General features: G+C 38.6%; 1 protein-coding gene across 1 annotated transcript in view; it reads left to right on the forward strand.

Moving 5' to 3' along the window:
- DMD (dystrophin) overlaps positions 1 to 17,150 on the forward strand; it is a 2,317,639-nt gene that overhangs the window by 783,915 nt on the left and 1,516,574 nt on the right. Inside the window, exon 12 of the mRNA XM_063457949.1 lies at positions 5,027 to 5,174. Coding sequence (XP_063314019.1) covers positions 5,027 to 5,174 — 148 coding nt within the window. The remainder of the gene's footprint in view (positions 1 to 5,026; positions 5,175 to 17,150) is intronic.

Here is a 17,150-nt window from a genome sequence, read left to right on the forward strand (position 1 = left end):
GAGAATAGAGGAGATTGAAAATTGAGATTTGAGAGGACTTGTATTATTCTGAAGGCATTTTTTGCTTTTAGCTATAGTGAGCGGCCAATTGTACCATATTTTTTTTCCAAGTGTACAAACATTCTGCGCTATGTTTTACCCTTTTCTTTCATTTCATCAGTATCACCCCTATGGTATTTAGATTTGTGTGTTGACGATAAGAGGATATCTTCGGGTGGAGACTCTGCATATAAGGGAAGCAATGTATTCATTTATTTTTTATGACTGTATAATATATAAGCACTTTGGTTGTGAATTGTAAAATACACTATTGTTTGTATTCATAACAAAATTAGTCAGTGTCCAAGTATGTCTGGACCTAACTGCAGGTGTAGTCAAAGCTGCAAAAATTGTGATATTAAAGGTAATGAGAGATTAAAGATATGCTTGAGAAGAAACCAAACATTTATGCACAAGCATTGAAACGCTATGCAATACTCCATGCAAATTGTCTAATCTCAGTATTAGAAGAATGGAATATGAAATTAAGAGAATGTAATAAATTAAAAAGCAGCAATAAAAAAAAACTTAAAAAACACTTAGGGTTCTGGATTATTTGTTGTTTCTATTACGGAAAATAAGTTGTTTCAGAAAATAAATATATTTTTATTAATATAAAATCATGAAATTTGACAGCTTATGTGTGAAATTATTTTTTTTTTTGGCAAAGTGTTATAGAGATTAATGTTATCATTATTGTTACAGTAAAAAGGACATTTAGGAGTGAATGAAATAATAAGTCCTAAAATACGATGTGATACAGGAAAGATATAAGGCCATCCATGCTTCGGATCGCTTCCAAAACTTACAAATGGCTTCTGCTTTATGCATGTGTCTTCAACTATAAACATGAAATATAGAGTGGCGCTGTCTTTTAAATGAGCATGATTTTCTAAATTGCAGCTTACTTAGCTGTCTGACCAACATCACATATCCCATATTTTAAGTTTAGTTTTCAGGAATTGCAGAAAATTGCCGTAGGTTATGATTATGAGCAGGTACAAAACTTTCTAGTGCTACGAAAAAGATTAAATTTAACACTTAAATTGCAGAGCAAGAGAAGCAAGTCAGATAACACTGTACAGGCTTTTCTTGTGCATTTAAAGCATTCTTGTTACTACACATTTGACTAAATCGGGAGATAAATGTGAACATTTGAATGAACATTCAAAATCAGTATAGTAAGTGGTTTACCATGACATCTTCTGGAGTGTAGCTAGTTTAGCAGGTTTTGATGTTTTTATCTGCCAGTTCTACAGTAGATTGCCAGCAATACTAGTTATTGTATGGGTGAGACAAATGGAAAGTGTAATTCGGTAAGAGCCACAAGAGAATATGCATGGGGTAATGGAAGAAAAGCCCTGGCAACCACAGTATAGACTGAGTCAGTAGGGCCACTTGGAAATACTGTTTAAGGTTAGGGGTTCCCAACATGCCAGGGATTGTGAAGTAATAAACATCATTTGATTATTAAAGGGCATTTAGATGATATATAATGCAATACATTTTAGGATTCAAGCTTGGAAGGATTTTTATAATCCACTGGGCAAATAGATTCATAGGCTGAAAATAGACATATGTCCATGAAGATCAGCGTTCCTCACATCTGTTTTTTGCTGTTGATACAAACGTGAAATCTCTACAGAATGAAAGGTAGCAGGTTCATTTTCGATACTGTTATTCTACCTACACGAGGATAGTTAAAGTCTTTCTCATGGCCAAAAGTTTAACAGATAGAAACAAACACTAACATTATAAGTTAATATATTTAATATGTAATTATAATTAATTATGTTAGTGTTTCTGTCGCCCATTATAGTATTACCTTCCCCTTTCCGTTAAAGTTAACCTCTCCTCTTCTGAGGCTGATGATGATCTTGTGCCAGTCTATTTCTTCTCGTAGGAAAGCAATTGAGCCCTATAGTGCATGCTCAGCAATCATCACACTTCACCAATCACATGCTTCTCATAGAGAAGCATTAACAGTGTATGTCAATGCAAAATATTTCGTTTTTCAATAATTGCAAGTCTTCAATGAGCAGGTGCCTCTAGTGACAATACTACACACTTTAAGTGTATTCATATGATTTTGACGGCTGCCAGAACAACCATCTTCTATACTTGGATCTCTCAAGACTAATGCACCTTGGTTCTTTGCTACATTATGTGCTTAAATTGGATTGTCTGGAGACCTACTATTACTGTAGGAAAATAAGTTATTGGGAGCCCAGACTTTGGGCTTTGGATCCCCATCACAAAGCTCTTATTCACAAAACTGTTCAATTCACTGACTGGTACTCGTTGAGAATTCTTCCCTTTGAATAGTTTTCCAATTTCCCCTCTCATTTTGCTTACGGTACAATAGTTATGTGAAACTGAATGTGTCACTTTACTTAATCTTGTATTATATGCTAATTTTGATTTGTTATTTATTATAAATTAATAGAATTGCACATATTTATTAGGATGTTCGGCACTGTATTTCCAACATCTGTCAAATCAATTTCTTTCATTTAAAATAATAAAATGTTTTATAAATAAATAAATATGAATGTAACTACTATTAAAGGAAATAAAGTAATATTGTCATTTCATGATCATTATATTGATTCAATTTCCAGCCCTTTTTTATGCTTATAATGACATATAAATTGAACAATTTAATATATATAAATTTAACAATTTAAAGTAAGCATTTATGTATTCCTAAGAACATGACACCCATTTTATAGAATAATTATAATAAAATAGAAAATGTCCACACTCAAAACTGCAATGTATGTAATATAAACTAAGACATACCAAGGTCAGCAACATTGAAATACTACTCCCTATCAATTATGTATATTACTATCAGGAGTACAACTGCTTTTCAATGATGCATTGCAATCAAAGTATGTAGGAATGTTCATATCAGAAAAAAAAACTAAAGCAAGACACGAGAGATATTCAAATTATAGATTGATAGATAGATATATAGATAGATACAAATATAAAAACAATTGCAATACCATAAATGGATATATTTTCATATTTTTAAATGTATTTTTTTTTATGCCTTAATGTTAGTTGAGTGCTGATTATAAACCTATCTGCAGCACTGACGTTCAGCATCTCCAAGTTGTGCATGGAGGTGTTGAACTTTCCTCCTAGAGATGCATTGATACAATGCTTCTCTATGAGGAGATGCAGGTTGGTGCCACACAGTGTTTTGACTGTATAGCAGATATTAGGATTAAGGAAATACATTCACTTATTTTGAATAGAGCTCTCTAGTGCTCTCTCGTGGTCAGCAAATTGTTATAAGCAAATAATGGAATTGGTTTCACTCCAGCTGGACAGAAAAGCCCAGTGCATAAAGGAGATAGAAAGCAACATGTGGCAACTATTCTGTTTAAATGTCAAATTAAAGATGAAGTTGAAAGTGGCAGCATATTCACTGCCAATTGTTAGTTTACAATGAGTCAGTTTGACATATTATGAAATTTTTTGAAAACTATATGAGTAGATATCAGTCATACTGTTTGTAAAAGTGAATCGGCGGAAACATAGAATTTCAACTAGTCCTTGTATAATGGAAACCAACAAATTGCTGGGATGGGTGGTTATAATGACACTGGAAAACAAATATTAACATTTCTTGAATATATATAATTATTAATCTTTGTCTATGACATCTACATCCTTCCAATGGTTGAGCTTTCAGTTTTCAACTGACTCATGAAATTGTGGAGTAGATGGTAAATCGGGCTCTGGGCTTGCCAGAATTATAGGCAGTTCCAATCTTGTAATCCCAATATAAAAAAGAAACAGAAAGGTAAATAATATATAAAAAAAAGAAAAATGGGTGAAACTGAGGCCTTCAAAAGAAAAACAAAAGCAATAATATAAAAGGGAAAATATAGAGTGTAAACAAAAGCATGCACAAAGTAGAAAATTACCAAATAAAAAGAGAAACAATGAAAAAGTAATTGAGCTGGCCTGGCCTATGCAAGCAACTGATCCAGCCCCATCCTGAAGCAGGACATAGTTTAAACAGATGTTTGTTAGATAATGTTAATGTCAGTTAATGCGGCTTGAGGATGAGAATATGTTCAGGCAAAAGAAAGTCAGTGAGATATTTATTTTCAGGAATACTATGTACATTGTGTTTTGCTTTTCCTTTGAAAGTGAATTACATTAATATTTTCCCTTATATTCCACTGTTATATCACAGTCATTTTACGGTGATTTAAATCAATACTTTGATAATACAATGCAGTAAGTGCACATCCCCCTTCTCACCTACATCTCTGTATAGCAGGGGTGCTAAGTTAGATCTACAGATATTTTAGAACAACTTTTATGACACTTTGCCATTCTACAAGCCAGCAAAGTATCATGGGAGTTTTTGTTCTAAAGTATTGAAGGGAGAGGGTTAGCTTTTAATCGGCTTTGCTGTATATTATTAATTGCAAATTCATGTATGCATGTACCTGATACCATTGTCAGTGATTATTATTAAAGGAATGCTACAAGCACTGTAACCACTACAGATCACTCTAGTGGTTATGGTGCTAGGTGTGCTCTGGCACCCACACAATGTAAGTAATCAAACCATGTAGTGGTCTGCTGGCCACTAATCCATGCCTTTACAGCCTTAGCTTGGCTGAGAGTGAGCAGGCCCTGCACTGCACAGCCCAGGTGAGCTAATATAAGCTCCTGATATGAGCTTGTGACTCTACAACGGGCTGCAATGAAGCAGAAAGTGGGTGGACCTCAGCTAAGATTTCAAACTGTTCCATAAAAGTTTGTCTACTTACATTGGACAGATTACCAGGGCATTCTTAACAAAATAAAAACTATAGCACTCTTGGGTAGTTTTGGTGTTTAGAGTGTGCCTTTAACTGCACACAGTTGTTATTATATGTTTCATGTTATGTTGTACATTTTGTTATATTTTATTTTTCTAGCTTCCGTAAAACATTGATGTTTTTTTTTTTTCTAGCCTCCATAAAACATTGATGGATCTTCAAAATCAACAATTAAAACAACTAAGTGACTGGCTCTCTCAGACAGAGGATCGAACAAAGAAAATGGATGCTGAACTGGGTCCTGATTTGGAAGATATAAAACATCAACTAGAAGACCACAGGGTTTGTTACTTATTAATATATTGAGCGTGTTCAGTAACTCATATGTTTTATCTGCAGAATCTGTCAGAATCACCTATGTGTATCACTGATTATAATATGCCTTTTCACTCCAATGTTTCATTCTGGTGATAAGAACAGTCAACAAGAGACACAATTCTGAAAGCAAACTTGAAAAAAGCTAACGCAAAGGTCTAACTTTAAATATTATTTTCTTTTGTATGCCTTAAATATTTTTTTACTTTTTTCCAGTGGATTTGCTAAGGTTGTATATTTTAAAGAAACTAGATGTCCACATATAGCAAATACTGTTGTCTGAAACTTTACCCAGAACACCACCTCCTCCCTAGTTACCTGAATGTAGCCTTATACCTTACAGAGTCACTTTAACTCATGTACAGTAATGTATAAGATGTTTTACAGCCCCTCTGCATCAGAATAGGTTCTTGGCAGAGAAATGAATTCATGTTTTGTACACTGGAGGACAGTGGAAACCTAGGTATTTATTTAATATTTTTGGATAACCTTTTAAAATGTTCACAATCACAAACGTTTTCAAATGTTGTACCTACAAATGCTACTAATAAAGTCTATAGGAATATTTCTAGATACATCATTTGATTTTTTTTCTATCAGATTGTGGTAATTTGAAAAGAGTATTAAAAATATTAAATGAAGTCCCTAATTAGTTGCATTTGTTAAATTTTGTAGTTCTTTGCAATGTAAAATGCTATTTATTCATGAATGGATGAAATACAGCTATGAACTGCGAGCAAAGAGTATGGATACAATAAATGTTTTGTTACCTAGCTATTAAGTGTAAATGTTTAAATAACTGTAGCTCTGGGAGAATCGTTGTTGAGGAATATCCATAATGATAATAAACTAAATATTTCATTCGTTTAGAGGTCTGGAGTGTTCCTTAAAAATGTCATGCTCAGAGAACACTACAAATTTATGATTTTAGCAATTTAGCTTTTCGTATGTAATTTTTTTAGATAAACAAAAACGGACTGTATATTACATTTCTGGGAGTGTACATTTTTTTCTTTTTTTAATTGCACATTGCAATTATGGGAAATTGTGTTAGGATTACGATTAAAATGTTTTGTTATAAAGATAAGAATGGAACATATGTTGCCTGGGCTACTACATCATAACAAGGCAAAAGGTCAGATATTTCAAGTGCGTGATATCTAATATCTCAAATGGAGCCTTTTGTCTTTATGTAGCCAAGCAGCAGCAGATGCTTATCTTTCCGATTTTAGCATAACCTTGAACAACTCAGCTATTATAACAACCAAAGGAATGTTTCATTATGTCATGCTAATGAGTTCAATCACTTTTTATTTCTGATGTACAGATTATTATATTTTACATTTCTGAATGTCTTTTTAATATTTGTTCAACTTAAAAAAAATCACATCTTTACAAACCTAAATTGAAATTTCTAACCAGCTGCAGAATTCAAGCCTACATTTCATTTTGACAGCTTCTTTCTCAGATGTATGGTGAAGGTTATCTCCTAATCTTCACATTTGTAACCAAGTAGAGCTGAATTCATGCTGTACATAAATCAGGCTTTCCCCAAAAGTCCATATTCACTTGTGGATTTTTGAGCTTAGCATAAACTGAGTAAAAAGACTTTAGCAATTCATCAATTTAGCAACAACCAAATTGTAAAGAAAATGCAATACTAAATTAGATGCAAAATTATATATACATATATTTTACATATAAAAAGGATTAAGTCCACCATAAAAATAAATGTCATTCTCCTTACCCTATGTATAAAAAAAGATAGTTACTTCCACTGCAGCAAATTTGGCATTTTAACCTCTACCACTCAGTGCCCAGTGGATTGAGGCCAGTTTAGAAAAACTTGTAATGCTCTTTTAACAAGTTTTGACATGTTGGAAGGCAACCCAATCTCATCCAATGTGTGGCATGGTGATCAATATGATGATATTTAACAGATGTGATTGGTTAGAATATTATAAATAAATAACACTGCTCATTCACTGTAGGTGCAGGGGTTTTAAATTCCATGATTATCACTGAACTTGCCATTTTTCATACCGTTGTCGAGGTATGTTATATTTAGTTGATTTTATTTTAAATGGGCCACCTCAACCTATTGTGGGGCTCTTTCTTGTTTTCCCATTTTTCATTTTCCAATTTTCCCTTGAATTCGAGTTGCATTCTCATTTTAGTAAATAACCCTGATAGTGTTTTTAATTTCAAACTTTTACATTAAGCTGGACATTTCTATTAAGACTCTTCCTTTGTTATGATTTGGCATAGTGAGGAGGACGGTCTATGTTGCTAAACCACAAGGGAATTACAACTATAAATGTTCTCTTTTGAGTGTATGTGATTAGTATATAACGTAATGATATGCACAGTAACATAGTGTAGATAGATGTTACCAATTTGTAGGGTCACCAGCAGCACAATTAAAGCCCAACTGGCTATTCAACCCCTCCAGTTTCCATTAAATATATGCATTACTAGTCTTTATAAGGACTTTGTAATAGAATATCTATAACAGTATATTGCTTAGTCATTTTTTTTGCAAGTGAAACTCCTTCTAAAAGTACTTCAAACTTGGTAGAAAGTATTTTCTTAAAAATGACCTTACCTTGAAAAAGCGAATGTTTTATAAACAATCTTTTTATGCATTCTATAAATACCTTATTTTTGTTCATTTTCGAAATGAGGAGCTGCAGATAGTGAAGAGAATTACTTTCTGTTGGTATTCTATTTGTATTGTAATTTGAGGTGAATGTTATTCACTTTAAGAAATATTGTATTTGTATATTCCCGGAATATTACTTACTTTCTTTATATCTGACACGGTGAGATTACTGTATGTTGAATACAAATATTTATCATACTAAACCGCCATATGCTGTCTTGTCGTTAATAACTGCCCTCAAATAGCTTATTGCTCAAGGCAAAAGAAGTAAAAAAAAACAAACAAAAAAAAAACATTATCTGTATTTTCCATGATATTAGCTATTGAGAGCAAAAATGCGAAATTTTCCCCAGCAGAAGTGTGACTTTTTTTTCTACGCTTATCTACATGTGATATAGTGTAACCAACAATTCCCTACTGGAAACCTTTATACAGTGAAGAACAAGTTTAAAACATTGCAGAAGAACAGGAGTTCCATAGATAATAACTCATATTTTGAAATAATCTTTCTTTGAATTTATTTGTTCTTCTTCTTGTACACATTTTTTTTCTGATTTTAAAACTGGTTTCTGGTAATTAAAAAGCACACAACAATATATATTTTCTTTAAAATTTGGCTGAAAGAAATATAAATTGGTGGACAATAAACAGATTAGAAAAAAATTCTAATTCATTTACTAAGCAGTTACTTACTTATAATCACTTCATCCTGATTATTTAGCTTTCACATAATCAATAACAACAACTTTAAAATGGCTAATTAAATGTTTGTATTTAGGTTTTTAATGAAAAGCTGTTAAACCAACTTATAATAATCCCACTACTATACTCTGGTAACAAGCTGTGTTCTAAGGATTATCCTATCTAATTACAATTGTATTTATTGTATGGATACGTAAGTAATTAGGTTATTCATTAGCCTGTTTCTGCTTGCATTTGGATACTTAAGTGAACTTTTTATGGTTCAATGCATAAAGGATGGAAAAGGCATCATGAGACAAGGCTATCGTGGAAAACTCTTAATTTGAGCACGATAGTACTGAAAATAGTTTTATCCAAGATGCTCTTAATTAATTAAAGGAAAACTTTAATCACCAGAGCAACTGAAGCTTAATGAAGTGGATTTGGTACATAGACTATCCCGCTGCAGTCGCACTGCCAATTTTCTGCCATTTAGGAGTAAAAATCACTTTGTTTTAGCCACAGTTCCCCTGACTGAAGCAGCCTACCTGTGCACATACTGGACAAAAAGTAAAATTGTTGTAGTTTTCCATATTGCACAGTGTGTTTAATTTAAATTTTCTTATCTCTTGTTCAGTTAATTACCTAGTTTGCTTGAATCTGCAGGAGCCTTATATACGATTAAAGTTCAGTTAACAAAGCAGAAGTGAAGGTGTTGTAAGATCGGATTAAAAAGAAAATCATATTTTTTTCATTGAGGCTGTAAAAATATAAGTTTACAAGAAAATCTTCTCTGTATGTTCCCAGTGTATATATTCCTACACTCCTGGGTATAACCCATTAACAATGCATCTGATTTCTTATTTCTTTATAAAAAATTAAGTATATTTATTACTACACAAAAGTGTAAGGGGAACAGGAGAGAAAGGATATTGGTAGAGTATCCTATGGAGTGGAATACTCTACTAGTTGTAGGAAACAGTAAGGGTACAGTAGAGAACGTGCAACATTAATGCGTGGATATTAAAACTTAACTTTTTTTTTTTTTTTTTAAATTCTTTATTTTTGTAGTGCAAGCGTAAAATACAAGTTGCTCAGGTATGCCACAACAGCATAAACAGGCAAAATTTGTTACAGGGTAATATATGGAAGTGGCATTGGTAAATCTGCACAATTTTTTGGTTAGTAGATGCTTTGTCAAACGCTGAAGAATAGGCTTAGTGAGGTTACTACAGGCTAGGTACAGAACGATGGGTTGGGTGCGTCTTTTGAGTAGTACATATTTTAGTTATATTGATGCATAATGGAATCAGAAACGTCTGGTAACAACATGTCACATATCATCTAGCAATAACAAACTATTTACAGATTAGATAAGGGTAATACACTCATAGCGGTTGGTATTATTTTAACATGCTGCTACGGTTTGTGAAACTAGCATGGACGTAAAGTTACACCTCAATACATCCTGAGGGAACTGCACATTTCTCCTTATGTGTAACAACTAGATATAGGCAAGAGAAACCCTTCAGTTTGTGTCTCCGTGTTTAACCTATATGTTATGCTGGGGCTCATGTTGCATTGTCATGCTGTGGGTATGCTTTTAAACTGCACGGTAAGCTGGTTCGCTGCGTATCAAGGGCCAGCAATGGCCGCCTAAAGAGAAAGGAGAAACCTAAAACTGTGGGTACATATAACATTCTCAACTGAGTTTCGTGGGAGTTCGTGAGGGGTATGTGATGCAGAGTTATAGTGCCTGGTACTGTGCCTGGTGTTAAGTCCAAGTCTCTGCTGGATCAACCGATACCACGTTGGGGTTGCGAGTGAGCTCCCAGCGGTGGTCGATGTATTTGGTGCCAGCTCCCCGGAGTGCGAAGGCTTGCCATCTCTGGGTCTCGTAGGAAGTCGCTGGGCGGTGAGTCATCTCTCCGTTTTGCGGCTATGCTGTGGAGGGGTGGATGTGACCCTTGCTGGGCGCCTGCTTTTGGAGCTGGTGAGTAGCTTGTGTGGGAGGCTATCTTAGCCATCGTGGTCTCTCGAGTGTGGGGGCCATGGAATTTGCCTATGCGGTATGGCGTTGTTTCCCGCCCTTGAGCTTGTCGTTGTTCGCGGGGTCTAGTCGCTTGTTTAGGTGCTTGCGTAAAATGACTGTAATGGCGCCGCCTGGTCACTGGACGGACCCATTTGGACACCATTTTCACGGCCAGATGGTAGGCTATTCCGCGGTCGCACAGCAGCACCCAGAAGTTCGCACACAGTCGGTCGAAATCCCCGAGGGGGTTCATGGTCGGTTGGGCTAGTGTGCTTCGCTTCACCCAAAAACACTAGTGTGTAAAACAAAAAATAAATAAATCAAATAGAATAAAATCAACACTTGTCTGAGACTTGCATAATGTTCCCCATATACGTAATTAGTATTTAATATTCACGCATTAAGTTTGCATGTTAAGTTCTCTACTGTACCCTTACTGTTTCCTGCAACCAGTAGGGTATTCCACTTCATAGGATACTCTACCAATATCCTTTCTCTCCTGTTACCCTCACACTTTTGTGCATTATTAGTGAATGAATTTCACTAGAGGTTAACCCCCACTCAGGAAATAAGCTACTGCATACCTTCTATCTTTATATTTATATTTATTACTACAAATCATATGCATAAGTATATTAACCCCTTAAGACCGCAGCCAAATGTACAATTTGGGATCCAAAAAAAGTAAACAAAACCTGGCATTTGCGCTATATGTCTGTCCAACCGTAATTCACCTCTTTCATATTGAATGCACCGACACTTATTATATATCATTTTCTTCAGGGGAAACAGGGCTTTCGTTTAACATCAAATATTTAGGTATGGAACATTTTAATATGAAAAAAATATAAAAAAATTGGAGAAAATAAGAATTTTTTAAGTTGTTTTAGTTCTACGTGACATTTTCACTGTGAATGTCAAAATACTGTTTGCTTTTACTGCAATACAATACACATATTTGTATTCAGTGATGTCTCACGTGTAAAACAGTACCCCCTATGTACAGGTTTTATGGTGTTTTGGGAAGTTACAGGGTCAAATATAGCATGTTACATATTTCAGTTTTTTCACATTGAAATTCGCCAGATTGGTTACGTTGCCTTTGAGACCATATGTTAGTCCAGGAATAGGAATTACCCCCATGATGGCATACCATTTGCAAAAGTAGACAACCCAAGGTATTGCAAATGGAGTATGTCCAGTCTTTTTTAGTAGCCACTTGGTCACAAACACTGGCCAAAGTTAGTGTTAATATTTGAAAATGCAAAAAACTAATTTGAACGCAAATTTTGGCCAGTGTTTGTGACTAAGTGGCTACTAAAAAAAACTGAACATACCCTATTTGCAATACCCTGGGTTGTGTATAGTGATGTACCGAACTGTCTGCCGGCGAACAGTTCCCGGCGAACTTAGTGTGTTCGCGTTCGCCGCGGCGGGCGGACACATGCGCAGTTCGATCCGCCCCCTATTCGTCATCTTTGGGCAAACTTTGACCCTGTGCCTCTCGGTCAGCAGACACATTCCAGCCAATCTGCAGCACTCCCTCCCTTCCACACCCTCCAACCTCCCTCCCAGCATCCATTTTCGATTCATTCTGAAGCTGCATGCTTAGTGAGAGGAGGGAAAGTTTAGCTGCTGCTGATTAGATAGGGAAATTGATAGCTAGGCTAGGGTATTCAGTGTCCACTACAATCCTGAAGGACTCATCTGATCTCTGCTGTAAGGACAGCACCCCAAAAAGCCCTTTTTAGGGCTAGAACATCAGGCTGCTTTTTTTTTTTTTTTTTCCTGTGTAATGTAATTGCAGGTGCCTGCCTGCCAGCTTCTGTGTGAGGTTCACATTGGATACTGTGCCTACTTGCCCAGTGCCACCACTCATATCTGTTTTTTACAATAGGTTAAGATTTACATTTAAAAGAAATATTTTTTTTCCACTGTAATAGAAGAGCAGTTGCCTGCCTGCCAGCTTCTGTGTCAGGTTGGATGCCTTGCCCATTTGCACAGTCAGTGCCACCACTCATATCTGTTTTAACAATAGGTTAAGCTTTACATTTAAAAGAAATAATTTTTTTTCACTGTAACAGAAGAGCAGTTGCCTGCCTGCCAGCTTCTGTGTCAGGTTGGATGCCTTGCCCATTTGCACAGTCAGTGCCACCACTCATATCTGTTTTAACAATAGGTTAAGCTTTACATTTAAAAGAAATAATTTTTTTTCACTGTAATAGAAGAGCAGTTGCCTGCCTGCCAGCTTCTGTGTCAGGTTGGATGCCTTGCCCATTTGCACAGTCAGTGCCACCACTCATATCTGTTTTAACAATAGGTTAAGATTTACATTTAAAAGAAATATTTTTTTTCACTGTAATAGAAGAGCAGTTGCCTGCCTGCCAGCTTCTGTGTCAGGTTGGATGCCTTGCCCATTTGCACAGTCAGTGCCACCACTCATATCTGTTTTAACAATAGGTTAAGCTTTACATTTAAAAGAAATCATTTTTTTTCACTGTAAAAGAAGAGCAGTTGCCTGCCTGCCAGCTTCTGTGTCAGGTTGGATGCCTTGCCCATTTGCACAGTCAGTGCCACCACTCATATCTGTTTTAACAATAGGTTAAGCTTTACATTTAAAAGAAATAATTTTCTTTCACTGTAATAGAAGAGCAGTTGCCTGCCTGCCAGCTTCTGTGTCAGGTTGGATGCCTTGCCCATTTGCACAGTCAGTGCCACCACTCATATCTGTTTTAACAATAGGTTAAGCTTTACATTTAAAAGAAATATTTTTTTTTCACTGTAATTGAAGTGCAGTTGCCTGCCTGCCAGCTTCTGTGTCAGGTTGGATGCCTTGCCCATTTGCACAGTCAGTGCCACCACTCATATCTGTTTTAACAATAGGTTAAGCTTTACATTTAAAAGAAATAATTTTCTTTCACTGTAATAGAAGAGCAGTTGCCTGCCTGCCAGCTTCTGTGTCAGGTTGGATGCCTTGCCCATTTGCACAGTCAGTGCCACCACTCATATCTGTTTTAACAATAGGTTAAGCTTTACATTTAAAAGAAATATTTTTTTTTCACTGTAATTGAAGTGCAGTTGCCTGCCTGCCAGCTTCTGTGTCAGGTTGGATGCCTTGCCCATTTGCACAGTCAGTGCCACCACTCATATCTGTTTTAACAATAGGTTAAGCTTTACATTTAAAAGAAATAATTTTCTTTCACTGTAATAGAAGAGCAGTTGCCTGCCTGCCAGCTTCTGTGTCAGGTTGGATGCCTTGCCCATTTGCACAGTCTTTGACAGTTGCCAATCATATCTGGTGTCTGTTTAGCATGCTTTTACAAAGAAAAAAGGTTTCCAGTGTAAGCTAATAGCAGCCAGTCAGTGTCCTTCAAGCGGCTCTGTCAGGCCTTCCTTCAGCGTGTGCTCTCCAGAACTGTTCCAGTGCACATTGCCAATCATATCTGGTGTCTCTATAGCGTGCTTTTAAAACCAACATTTTTTTTTCACTGTTATAGATTGAATAGCAGTTACTTGTCTTCAAGCGGGTGTGTCAGGCCTACAGTGTGTGCTCTGCAGAACTGTTACAGTTCACATTGCCAATCATATCTGGTCTCACAGTAGCTTGCACGCATAGTACCACTAATCCCCAAAAAAATGACAGGCAGAGGCAGGCCACCCCGCAGGGGCCGTCGTGGTCGTGGTGCTGTGATTCCCTTTTGCCCTAGAATAATGCCCAGTTTTCAGAAGCCACGTACCCTGAACTTGAAAAGTTCTGAGGACATAGTTGACTGGCTAACACAGGACACCCAATCTTGTACAGCCTCCGCTCAGAACCTTGACGCACCATCCTCCTCCAGCTTAGCTTCAGGCACCTCTCAAGATAGCACTCACCCGCCTGCCGCCACCACCAAAACTAGCACCACAGCCGCTTTACTTGGTATGTCAGAGGAGTTATTCACACACCCGTTTGAAGAAATGAGTGATGCGCAACCATTATTGCTAGAGGATGTAGATAACAGGGATATGTCTCAGGCAGGCAGCATTAAACACATGGAGGTACGGTGTGATGATGATGATGTTGTACCCGCTGCTGCTTCCTTTTCTGAGTTGTCAGATACAAGCGAAGCGGTTGATGATGACGATGCGTCCATGGATGTCACGTGGGTGCCCGCTCGGCAAGAAGAAGAACAGGGTGAAAGTTCAGATGGGGAGACAGAGAGGAGGAGGAGGAGACGAGTTGGAAGCAGGGGGGGGGTCGTCGCAAGGAGCTAGTGGCACAGTCAGACAGCATGCATTGGCACCCGGGGTCAGCCCGACAGCACGCCAATCAACGCATGCTGTGTCCACCACCAGAATGCCGTCATTGCAGAGCTCAGCAGTGTGGCATTTTTTTTGTGTGTCTGCCTCGGACAACAGCGATGCCATTTGCAACCTGTGCCAAAGGAAACTGAGTCGTGGGAGGTCCAACACCCACCTAGGTACAACTGCTTTGCGTAGGCACATGATCTCACATCACAAACGCCTATGGGATCAACACATGAGTACAAGCAGCACGCCTACTCTAAGTCGCCATCCTCCTCCTGGTCTTGCATCTTCAGCCACGTCAACCACTGCTGTCCTTCTTGCCCCCTCTCAACCATCCGCCACTCGGTCTCCCGCCTTGAGCAGTTCCCGCTCATCTGCCCACAGCCATGTGTCTGTCAAGGACATGTTTGAGCGTAAGAAGCCAATGTCACCAAGTCACCCCCTTGCCCAGCGTCTGACAGCTGGCTTGTCCGAACTATTAGCCCGCCAGCTTTTACCATACAATCTGGTTGAGTCTGAGGCGTTCAAAAAATTTTAAGCTATTGGGACACTGCAGTGGAAGGTACCCGGCCGGAATTTCTTTTCACAAATGGCAATCCCCAACTTGTACTCGATTGTGCAAAAGGAAGTCATGGCATGTCTGGCACACAGTGTTGGGGCAAGGGTCCATCTGACCACTGATACCTGGTCTGCAAAGCATGGTCAGGGCAGGTATATCACCTACACTGCGCATTGGGTAAACCTGCTGACGGCTGACAAGCAAGGAATGCGTGGCATTGCAGAGGAGTTGGTGACTCCTCTACTCCTCCTACTCCATCCTCTTCCATAACCTCCTCGGCTGAGTCCTCTTGTGCTGCTGCGTCTTGCTCCACATCAACGGCACCCCCCCAGCTCCCCAGGTACTATTCCACATCCCGGATACGGCAGTGTCACGCCGTCTTGGGTTTGACTTGCTTGAAAGCAGAGAGTCACACCGGACAAGCACTCCTGTCCGCCCTGAACGCACAGGTGGAAAAGTGGCTGACTCCGCAGCAACTGGATATCGGCAAAGTGGTGTGTGACAACGGAAAAAAATTGATAGCGGCATTGAAGTTGGGCAAGTTGACACATGTGCCGTGCATGGCACATGTGTGTAATCTGATCGTACAACGCTTTGTGCATAAGTACACAGGCTTACAGGACGTCCTGAAGCAGGCCAGGAAGGTGTGTGGCCATTTCAGGCGTTCCTACACGGCCATGGCTCACTTTGCCGATATCCAGCGGCGAAACAACATGCCAGTGAGGCGCTTGATTTGCGACAGCCCTACACGTTGGAATTCAACACTCCTAATGTTCGACCGCCTGCTCCAACAAGAAAAAGCTGTTAATGAATATTTGTATGACCGGGGTGCTAGGACAGCCTCTGGGGAGCTGGGGATTTTTTTGCCACGTTACTGGACGCTCATGCGCAATGCCTGTAGGCTCATGCGTCCTTTTGAGGAGGTGACAAACCTAGTCAGTCGCAACGAAGGCACCATCAGCGACATCATACCATTTGTTTTCTTCCTGGAGCGTGCCCTGCGAAGAGTGCTGGATCAGGCTGTAGATGAGCGTGAAGAGGAAGAGGAAGAGTTGTGGTCACCATCACCACCAGAAACAGCCTTATCAGCATCGCTTGCTGGACCTGCGGCAACGCTGGAAGAGGATTGTGAGGAAGAGGAGTCAGAGGAGGATTGTAGCTTTGAGGAGGAGGAGGAGGAGCAAGACCAAACACAACAGGCATCCCAGGGTGCTCGTTGTCACCTATCTGGTACCCGTGGTGTTGTACGTGGCTGGGGGGAAGAACATACCTTCAATGACATCAGTGAGGAGGAGGAACGGGAAATGAGTAGCTCGGCATCCAACCTTGTGCAAATGGGGTCTTTCATGCTGTCCTGCCTGTTGAGGGACCCTCGTATAAAAAGGCTGAAGGAGAACGACCTGTACTGGGTGTCCACGCTACTAGACCCCCGGTATAAGCAGAAAGTGGCGGAAATGTTACCGAATTACAACAAGTCGGAAAGGATGCAGCATTTGCAAAATAAATTAAAAAGTATGCTTTACACAGCGTATAAGGGTGATGTCACAGCACAACGGGAATCTAACAGGGGGAGAGGTGGAAGTCATCCTCCTCCTCCTCCTCCCACGACCACGCCGGCAAGGACAGGACGCTTTAAAGACGTGTTGTTGTTGGAGGACATGCGGCCCTTTTTAAGTCCTATGCATCGCCACAGCCCTTCGGGATCCACCCTCAGAGAGCGAC

The sequence above is a fragment of the Pelobates fuscus genome, chromosome 1 (genome assembly GCF_036172605.1).
Source record: "Pelobates fuscus isolate aPelFus1 chromosome 1, aPelFus1.pri, whole genome shotgun sequence".
Classification (NCBI taxonomy): domain Eukaryota; kingdom Metazoa; phylum Chordata; class Amphibia; order Anura; family Pelobatidae; genus Pelobates; species Pelobates fuscus.